Source organism: Primulina tabacum, chromosome 4 (assembly GCF_025594145.1).
Source record: "Primulina tabacum isolate GXHZ01 chromosome 4, ASM2559414v2, whole genome shotgun sequence".
Classification (NCBI taxonomy): domain Eukaryota; kingdom Viridiplantae; phylum Streptophyta; class Magnoliopsida; order Lamiales; family Gesneriaceae; genus Primulina; species Primulina tabacum.
This window is the reverse complement of record NC_134553.1, coordinates 4,803,799-4,814,033: the sequence shown is the minus strand read 5'-3', so window position 1 is coordinate 4,814,033 and position 10,235 is coordinate 4,803,799. Positions and strand designations below refer to the sequence as shown.

General features: G+C 33.4%; 1 protein-coding gene and 1 non-coding gene across 2 annotated transcripts; one reads left to right on the top strand and one right to left on the bottom strand.

The window, feature by feature from the left end:
* Window positions 1-1,516: 1,516 nt before the first annotated feature.
* On the top strand, window positions 1,517-7,807 carry LOC142542668 (E3 ubiquitin-protein ligase COP1-like). Its single transcript, XM_075649427.1, has 13 exons — window positions 1,517-2,043; window positions 2,570-2,647; window positions 3,187-3,342; window positions 3,787-4,146; window positions 4,554-4,711; window positions 4,791-4,856; window positions 5,014-5,092; window positions 5,361-5,516; window positions 5,604-5,702; window positions 6,263-6,367; window positions 6,460-6,639; window positions 6,856-6,966; window positions 7,536-7,807. The coding sequence occupies exons 1-13, from the start codon at window positions 1,726-1,728 to the stop codon at window positions 7,698-7,700; spliced, it is 2,031 nt and encodes a 676-aa protein (XP_075505542.1). The 5' UTR covers window positions 1,517-1,725; the 3' UTR covers window positions 7,701-7,807.
* A 563-nt stretch (window positions 7,808-8,370) lies between these two features.
* Window positions 8,371-8,494, bottom strand: LOC142544054 (small nucleolar RNA snoR111). The gene has a single exon (XR_012820022.1). It is a non-coding gene; the product is annotated as a small nucleolar RNA snoR111 (small nucleolar RNA).
* Window positions 8,495-10,235: the final 1,741 nt, after the last annotated feature.

The window sequence follows — 10,235 nt, the reverse complement described above, 5'->3', positions numbered from 1 at the left end:
AATAAAAGATGGTAATAAATTTTATTTTAAATTATTGTTATAAATTAAAAAAAATAACATATTTTTAAAAAATCAAAAGAAAAACATATGGAGAAGGAAATGATGAATTAATTGGTGTTTGTATTAATATTATTTTTAATAAAATTGAAAGTGACCACGAGAGTTTGAGAAATTTTTCAACTAAATGTCTATCCAAATCTTTAGGTTGAATTATAGATATATATTGACATTTTATAATTTTACCTTAAAGTTTAATTTTTGTACTTAATAAAATTTCATGGGCTCGTTAAAAGTTTATTGACATTTTGAATAACTGAAGGATTTTTGTAGAGTTTTTTAAAGTCAAGTTTGAATACCACATGACTTTTTAAAATTCGACAAAAGTTTACATTGAATGACATTAAACTTTTATATAATATATAAAAGAATATTTGTAGACTTTTGAACTCCTCAAAAGCCATTAAAAATCTAGAACCAATGTACCTCTATCAAATGTATTTTTATTTTTCAGAAAAATAAAATCATAAACTTCAAATCCATCATTTAAATGCTTATATAGTATTTGAGTATGTTTCTTGTAATACAAGTCTCATAAATATTTATTCATGAGACGGGTCAATACCGTTCATATTTTCAATAAAAGTAATATTTTTTTATTGGAGACACAAATAAATAAAATGTGAATTTAATATTTAATTTTTATTTTAAAAATAAAACTAATCGAAATTTATGGATTTCAAATTCATCAGTCCAAAATACATCCAAAATGATTTGTTACCGACATTTTTCACGTTAAATATATTTTATATCAGTGCAGATAGTAAAGGGCATGTTTCAAACATTATTTCGTTGGATCATATTAATTGTAACGAGAGGTTATTTTCAATGTAATAGAGTGAGTCGAGCTTGAGATATTTTAATTAAAATTTATTATTTTAACATTAATTAAAATTTATTTTGTAAATGAGAATATTTGCGATCTATAGAAAAACAAAAACAGGGAATAATATTGTTTTGCTTTTTTTTTTATATATAGAAAAAATACATACATTTCTGTATCTATACTATCTATACTATTCTATACTATTTTATTAAGTTTGAGACAATTAGAGTAACTAAATTTGGTTTCATGATTTGTTTTAATATTTATATATAATAATAAAATGTTAAAATTTTAATGCAAGTTATATGTGGTTCAGCGGATACCGTCTTTGGTTTTTAAGGTTTATGATATAGATTCAATTCTCACTGAGGTTATTTTTTTATTCTTTTATTTTTCACTTTATTTTTTAATTTATATATCAAAATTACAGTGTACTATTTCTTATAATTATATTTTGATCTTCATTTAAATATAATTTAAATAAATTATAAAAAATATTATACAAATACGCAACGCGTGCGTCATTGTATGTATGTATTTATATATTATATATATATACACGTATGTATGTATGTATTTATATATATAGAAAAGCTAATAACAGTAATATTATTGACTTAGAAGTCAGTTCTAACTGTGTATACGAATCCAAAACGCCCGCGTAACGTGGTCTGTTTATGCCCATAGAATTCTCAAATCTTCCCTTTTCTCTCCACAATACACACACTCACCGTTCCCTTCTTTCCTCCTCCTCCACCCCGACGTTAAAACACCTGTTTATGCCAACTGGATTCTGCTCTTCACCGTTAACTCCTGCAGATAGCGGTGGCGAAATCAAGTGAATGGGAGGCGGAAGTACTTCAGTCGGTGCGCTGGTGCCAACGGTTAAGTCCGAGCCGGTAAATTCCTCAGCCGATGCGCCGCCGGCTCAGTCTACACCGGAGCTGCCTCCGTCGGAGGAACGGGCGGTTGACGAGTTCGATAAAGATGTTTTGTGCCCGATATGTATGCAGATTATTAAGGATGCTTTTTTGACGGCGTGCGGACATAGTTTCTGCTACACGTGTATTGTGACTCATCTTCGGAATAAAAGTGATTGCCCTTGCTGCTCTCATTTTCTCACCGCCAACCAACTCTACCCCAATTTCCTCCTTAGCAAGGTTTTTTTCCCTTATAATTTGACAGTGTATTATGATCCTCTTTTTACTTTTGATAGTAATTTGGGGTTTTAGAAAGCTCTATTTAAGTAAGTGATGCTATGTGATTTACAATTTAGAGAGTTGGTAGGTATTTGTATCTATTGTTTTGCGAGTCGCAAAATGTACAACTGAAAGGAGCGTGTCGATCATGTTTTTTTGTTCCTGCATCTTAAATCGGAACATTCTTATTTTATTTCTTTTATCACCACGGAGTTAGTGTTGGGACAACGATTATTATATTCTTTTGAAATAGACAAAGATTATGTTCTTACGTTATATCCGAGGAAACAGAAGCGAAAGAATAGATACTGAATCGGTAATGGTGTGGAAAGTTAATTATGTCACCTGGAGCTGTCTTCTCTTCTCACATATTTGTTGAAATATACGAGTGGAGTTTATGGTTCGAAAGATGCTTGTTTTGCCTGGGTGTGTCTGATCTTGAATTGTGCTCGTGGTGCGCTATGCGCTGTGTCTCCTTTTTGTACAGTTGTTGATGAAAACTTCTGCTCGTCAAATAGCCAAGACCGCCAGTCCTTTGGAACAACTTCGTCGTGCCTTAGAGCAGGTCAGTTATATGTCGCTTTGAAACAATTACTTGACAGAGCTCTAGCCGATTCACGAATTTATTAAAAGCAGAGGTGGGAATGCTTTTTCCAATTTGAGGCATAATGATATGCATGGACAAAAATTTGACGCTCTAGAAGCATAGACGCTATATTTACCATCTTGTGGTAGGCATCACAGAGACACAGACTATGTGCATCAATCAAAAATTGTTGTTGGATGTGTATGTGAGTTATTATTTATCCGTCTCCATAACTGAGAAATTGGCCCCCAGTACTTGGCTATTCCATCTCTAATATAGAACTGTCACGATAAATGATGGTCAAAAATTAGATTTGCATTTTTTGAAGATGGAAATTAGAGGAAGATAGTGAATATATGGTGATTTGGAGTATCATCATCTTTTTCATTTTGGTCAACATTATCTAATGTTTATTTTCTTGTTTCATTTTTGAAAAAAAATCTCTATGATGTTTAATACCTGTCATTCATTCATAGATACTTCTGTATGGTTGTTACTTCATTATGGTTTATTCACAGGGATGTGAAGCATCAGTTAAAGAGCTGGAGAGCCTTTTGTTACTTCTCGCAGAGAAGAAAAGTAAAATGGAGCAAGAAGAAGCTGAGACAAATCTGCAAATTCTGCTCGGCTTTCTGCAGTATTTGAAAAAGAAAAAACTGGATGAGCTCAATGAGGTTCTTGAGCTTGATTCTTTTTGTTATGATTTATTCACATTTACACGTTTATTATATTTCTATGTGGAACTCAATATTGAACAGTATGTATCATTTTAATCTCCTTAGAGCTTCTCTAAATATACCATCTCACATCTTGATGTGATTTGACCACATAGATATTTTTTTTAAGTACAAGCACAAACTCAAAGATTGATTCTTAGATTTTACGTGATTTTTATTTTGAGCTTCTTGATGAGTAAAATTTGTGCTTGTGCATTCATAACACCAGGTACTTATTGTTTGTCACGTTTAGAATGTTAATGATCCTTTCTACGTTTTTTTGTGAATCTCAGCAAGTGTCGTATCATTTTGCAGCAGTGTCATTGGATGATATTGTGTCTTCAACTTTGTAAAAAAGTAAATGATAAATTTCAACTGTTCCGTTTACAATTTTTTTGTCAGGTACTATCTGACCTTCAATATATAAAAGAAGATATACATGCGGTGGAGAGACGACGAATAGAGATGTACCGAAGACGGGATAGATACTCAACCAAAATGAGGATGCTTGTCGATGAACCTGCTTCTAAAACAGTATGGCCATCTTTAATTGATAAGCATGGTGGTTCTACGGTCTCTAGAACTGCTACTGCACAGGGCTTGTACGTTGTGAGTCCAGGAGGTTCACAAAACAGAAAAACTGATTCAAAATCTCCGTCATGTCATTTAATCCCAAGGAAGGATTCTCTTGGTGGTTCAGACAATCAAAATCTTAACCAATCTGGACTTGCATTGGCAAGAAAGAGACGGGTTCATGCACAGGTCAGCAATCTCTTGACAGTTTTCTCTTTTAGCTGGGATAATGTGGATTATTATGATACTCAATGGAACAATTTCTAAAGAATGCTTGAGAGGGAGCCTTGCACATGTTGGGGAGGAAAGATACTTTTGTCAATGAAGAGCGACACCCAAAATTTAATCATCGTAATTGGAAATATTTAATAAAACTTAATAATTTTCTATGCTCAGGGTTGTTTGGCATTCTTGTCCATTGAAACCCTTTTAGCCATCCAATTCCTGCTGCATTACCCTGAGTGTCAAGATTGTAGATCCCACCCGCACTAATATGTCGATGGTAACAATGGAAAATCCAAATTGGTTTTCCGTAGGTTCAAGGACATTTTATCATTCTGTTGAGATGTTTTCTGTGACGGTTTCTGTTGCATCAGTTCAACGAACTTCAAGACTGTTACTTGCAAAAAAGGCGACATTCAGCAACACTATCACGAGAACAGCAAGAAAAAAATTCTCATCCTTCGAACAGGGAAGGGTACACTGAGGGGCTCGAGGATTTTCAGTCTGTTCTATCAACCTTCACACGATATAGGTACAATTCTCAAAAAATTTGTTACAAACATTATGTTCTACCAATTCAGTACATAATAAGAGTTTTATTGGTCAATCAGTCGGTTGCGGGTTATTGCTGAACTTAGGCATGGAGATCTGTTTCATTCAGCCAATATCGTATCGAGGTGAGTGTACGCTTCTGCATATCTATAAATATAGGTCAATGATATGCTGCATCGTTCCAGAATAATTTCTTGTTTTTTTTGACCTCTAAAACAATATGACATATTGTGTCCCCAAGATTGCTTTTATTGTGCATGACACAGTTACTTTTTCTTGCAGTATAGAATTTGATCGAGATGATCAATTGTTCGCTACTGCTGGAGTATCTCGGAGCATCAAGATTTTTGAGTTCTCATCTGTGAGTGCTTGGTTGGATACGCGAAAAATATTATTTTATTTTTGGTGATTATAAACCATTTGTGTAATTGTAGAATTGGTATATTCAGGACTTTAATCATTCCATGTTATGGAGTGCTTGATTTCCTGAGTTAGATTCTTTATTTGTAATTCACATAAAAAAATCACTTTACGAAGAGAAAATTCTAAAGTGGGGTTTCAACTATCGATTTCTGTTATCATGTGTTGCATTACATCACTCATGAAACTGGAGCTTGATTGATTGCCAGGTTGTTAACGATCCAGCCGATGTGCAATGTCCTGTTGCAGAAATGTCAACACGATCAAAACTCAGCTGTTTGAGCTGGAACAAGTATACAAAAAATCACATAGCCAGCAGCGACTATGAAGGCATAGTAACTGTTTGGGATGTGGCTACTCGACAGGTAGTATCTGCCCTGGTGTGATATTCTTCTTTCACCCCTTTGAATCCCGCAAAATAATTAATATGGATTGTTTCAAAATTTGTCTAGAGTGTGATGGAGTACGAGGAACACGAAAAGCGTGCCTGGAGTGTTGATTTTTCGCGTATGGAACCTTCAATGCTTGTGTCTGGGAGCGACGATTGCAAGGTATTCACTCACAATAAGGATATTTAGCTAGGTTAGCTTTTGTATGTTTAAAGGTATAAAATGTCATTTATGTTGCTTAGAAAAGCGAATTTGCCTCTGTTAAAAGGTCTTGATTTACTGCAGAACCATGTACAACCCCCCTAGATTTACGCTTCTGCTTGATGTTTTGCTAATATTTTACATAGATACTCTTGTACTAGTGCTCCAAGATATAATGTGAAGCTCTATCTACAAATATAGGGTATAAAAGCCAAGGCCGATGTGTTGTGGAGGCAGTTGAAGCTGTCAAAACAAATTTAACAGAAGGAAAATAATGAGTAACCATTTGTCGGCATATTCATGCTTGATGCAAAATACACGGGATATTATAGCTCTCTCTGAAAGTTGACCATTATCCTGTTTAGTGGAAAATACATACAATTTTCTGCCGATGTACATTTGGGTGTTGAAATATAGTGCTACATGTGGTGAATTATGTATCAAAAATTCAACGTGCTGTGGGGTTTTTTTTAATCTTGGAAATTGTCTTTGAATGACGGCAAATTTTAAATGTTCAACAGGTCAAAATTTGGTGCACGAAACAGGAGGCAAGTGTTCTTAATATTGACATGAAAGCTAATATATGTTCCGTCAAGTATAATCCTGGATCTAGCATTCATGTAGCTGTAAGTTAATTTTTTTCTCTTGTAATCTGTTCTATTTCCATGTTCCATGGTGTTCCGGCATTATAAATGTCATGTGTTTTTGTCTTTTGCAGGTTGGTTCTGCAGATCATCACATTCATTATTATGACCTGAGAAAAATCAGCCAACCTTTGTTTATTTTTAGTGGGCATAGGAAGGCGGTCTCATACGTGAAATTTTTATCCAACAATGAACTAGCCTCTGCATCTACAGACAGTACGTTGCGCTTGTGGGATGTCAAGGATAATGTTCCAGTAAGTTGTGATTCTTCTAAAACTTTTACTTCTTTTTGCTCTTCATATTTTTTTTTACCATAATGGTTCTCCTTTTTTATCATAGGCTTCTTTGGTGAAACAAGATAATCTTAAACCTACCTCATAATTCCCTTTTGTCCAAGTTGGAGCTTTAGTAAAATCCTGAGTGGTTATCTAATTTCGATTTCAACCTTGTTTTTATGTTCTTATGCTCAGCTGCGTGCATTCAGGGGCCATACAAATGAAAAGAATTTTGTGGGCCTCACAGTGAATAGCGAATACATCGCGTGTGGCAGTGAAACAAACGAAGTTTTTGCATATCACAAGGTAATGAATTTCTTTCTTGAAATGTTCACATGGTCCAAAAAAGTCGATCAAGATGAAGTTAGGGGTGTAACTTAGGCATGTTGCACTCGGGACTTGAGCATATGATTGTTAGAGCGGTGATTGTTGAGGTCGGATTGATAGGAATGCACGCAAGATTGCGAGAGAGGCTCAAAATATTTGCTTTGAGAGTATCAAGGGAGCGTGAGTTTGAGATGGAACATTTGTTATACCTAAATTTCTCTCAGGCTATAGATAATTTCTTGCTCTGAAGGTTAAGTATGTGGAACAAGTTACTCAGTTTGCGTGAAGATCTTGATCGCGCAAGTCAGTCTGAGTTAACCCGAGTTTAGATGGGATACTTGTGGGCGATTAGGCTAGTAATTTACACAATTACAAGTATCAAATATCATCTGTGCTTTTAGAAATTTGGATAGTTAAAACCTAACAAATGTACTGGGCAAAACTTTCTTTTGGACGATTTTAAGAAATTTAGAGTTCCGGTCCAGTGTTTAAATGTGAGTAATTTATTTCTACGTCCATGTCTCTGATCTGACAACGGTGTTGGGCAGGCAATTTCTAAACCTTCAGCATGTCACAAATTCAGTTCTGACGTGGATGAATCCAATGAAGATGCAAATTACTTCATCAGTGCAGTATGTTGGAAGAGCGATAGTCCAACTATGCTAACAGCAAACAGTCAAGGGACCATAAAAGTGCTCGTGCTTGCGCCTTGACATATAATGAGAAAATATACATGTGTGATAACAAATATTTTTTTAGCGCGATAATTTAGTTTGTGAATTACATGAGTTGTTATTTTATTAAAGTTCCATTTTAGATTGATGAATTTTAAACATAATTTTATTATTTGGATAAATATAATCATAAATTTAAAACATTTCATGTTATAATAAGTAAATACTAACAGAAATCCATACACGAACCTAAAAAACGATTTCAAATGCTTTGCTTTTATTGTCAACACAGAATATAAAGAAGGTTCTCTAACAAGGGTCCAATGATGTCTAAGTCAAAGTATGATTTTTTTGAGATAGTTTTACGAATTTTTATTTGTGAGATGGATCAATCTTACAATAAAAAATAATATTTTTAACATAAAAAATTATATTATTTCATAGATTGATCGAAATAAAAATTTGTCTCACAAAATACGATCTATGTGAGATCGTCGTAATATTTTAGCATAAAAATTTATATTATTTCATAGATGACCAAAATAAAATATTTTTCTCACCAAATACGTGAGACCGTCTCACACAAATTTTTAACTAATGTGAACGTGGAGAAGAATATTTTCAAAGGTAAATTAATGATGAAAATTGGAATCCAAGTTGGGATCGTCGTAGAAACATGCAATTCGAAAGATAATCTCTTAAAAAATTGATGTGGACGAGCAACAATCGAATCGTCAATGGACAAAAATGACGACTGAAACGATATCTCGCCACCATTATTATACCTCCTGTCCTCAATTGATGAGACGAGAATCAAGATATCGTCCCCTTGATGAATCACGAGCAGAGGCGAGTTAAATCCTAACAAGAAAACACAAACGAACAAAGAAAACAAGTTGGTGTTGCTTTCCGTGTGTTGTATTTGCACTAGAGAAGCGTAGCAACAGCTGTCGTGTGCGAGTATCAAGCAATCTAGGGCTTGCTTATATATATATAGACTGGGCCAAAACCCTAAGCGAGACATTTACTGCATTGCCCTCCCTCCATGCACTGCCTATTCTACTCAGGGCACTCGCATTGGTGGGTGTTATAACACCCACCACCTCATCAAAAATCGTGGGGTCCACATGCCACATACACATTACATTAACACATTTATTCTCCCACATTCATTTTAACATCCACACACATTATTTGTGGGTCTCGCTGTCCACTCATTCATCTTACTCTTATTTTACATTAAATAAATTCAATTTCAAAATTTTCAAAAAATTTAAATTATTATTATTTTATATTAATAATAATTTGTTTTTATATATTCAGTACGTAAAATAATTTAATTTTATGAGAGTCATTTAATTAAAATTAAAAATATATTATAAACCTAAAATAAAACGGTACAACAAAAACAACCGTTAGTTTTTTATTTAACATTATTTTTTAATTTATTTTAATTTAATTTATTTTTTAAAACTGTGCCCGCGTTCAGCGACGGATTTTGAAACGCCGTCGCAAATAGCGACGGTTTTTATCCAAACCGTCGCTACGTTTCGAATTTTTTTTTAAAAAAAAACTGACACAGGTGCGTTCATATGTATGAACGCCCCACACTCTCTCTCATGTGAGTGGGCGTTATAATGCCCACTCACATTGGAGAGTGGGTGTTAAAGGGGTGTTATACCCAATGTGGGTGCTCTTAAAAGTGGATGGACATATATATACAACAAATGAGGAAAATGAATCGTTGACGAAATCATAAATTCACAAGATTACGTACTATTTTTCTTTTAAAAAAAATTAAAATATGTCTTTTAATCTTATGGATTGAGATGCCCTTTAGAATTAGAGTATGTCTCTTGTGAGATGGTCTTACGAATTTTTATTGGTGAGATGCATCAAGTCTACCGATATTCACAATAAAAAGTAATACTCTTAGCATAAAAAGTAATATTTTTTCATGGATGATCCAAATAAGAGATCCGTCTCACAAAATACGACCCGTGAGATCGTTTCACACAAGTTTTTGTCTTAGAATTATATATGCAAAGAGCTCAAAATATTATAGTGATGAAGAGTTTAATCCTACTATCGTAAATAATATAGAAAAATATCAGCAAAAAATTAAATATTTTAACATACGGCTCTATGCCTATATATAATGCTAGAAATAAGGTGTCAATTCCGGTGGGTTGGGTGGATTGAGTCGGGTTGAGCAATAGTACTATTCAAAAATTGGTCAACTCGAACCCAACCCGAAAACTATCAACCCGAATCTAAACCCGAATCAATCCGATAAACCTGATATTAATTTTTTTAAGAAAATTAAATAAAATACAAATAATAATAATATTTTAATTTAAACATATAATAACAAAATCTTTACCATATATATGATTTAAATTTGAAAGTCTAATTATAGAAAAATCTCGTCAAAAAAAATCGTAGAAAAATAAAATAAATTTACTAAATGAAATAAACAATTGTTTAAAATAAATATTAAATTATGAAAATTTATGATATAAATATATGATGAATATTTTTCAAACATACAATATGTAAAAATGTAGTCAATAT

Bases quoted from the DNA above. Each gene is read 5' to 3' on its own strand.
- LOC142542668 (XM_075649427.1), top strand. From the start codon at position 1,726: ATGGGAGGCGGAAGTACTTCAGTCGGTGCGCTGGTGCCAACGGTTAAG. The intron at 2,044-2,569 runs GTTTTTTTCCCT...CTTTTTGTACAG, and splicing joins CCAATTTCCTCCTTAGCAAG to TTGTTGATGAAAACTTCTGC. The intron at 5,703-6,262 runs GTATTCACTCAC...AATGTTCAACAG, and splicing joins CTGGGAGCGACGATTGCAAG to GTCAAAATTTGGTGCACGAA.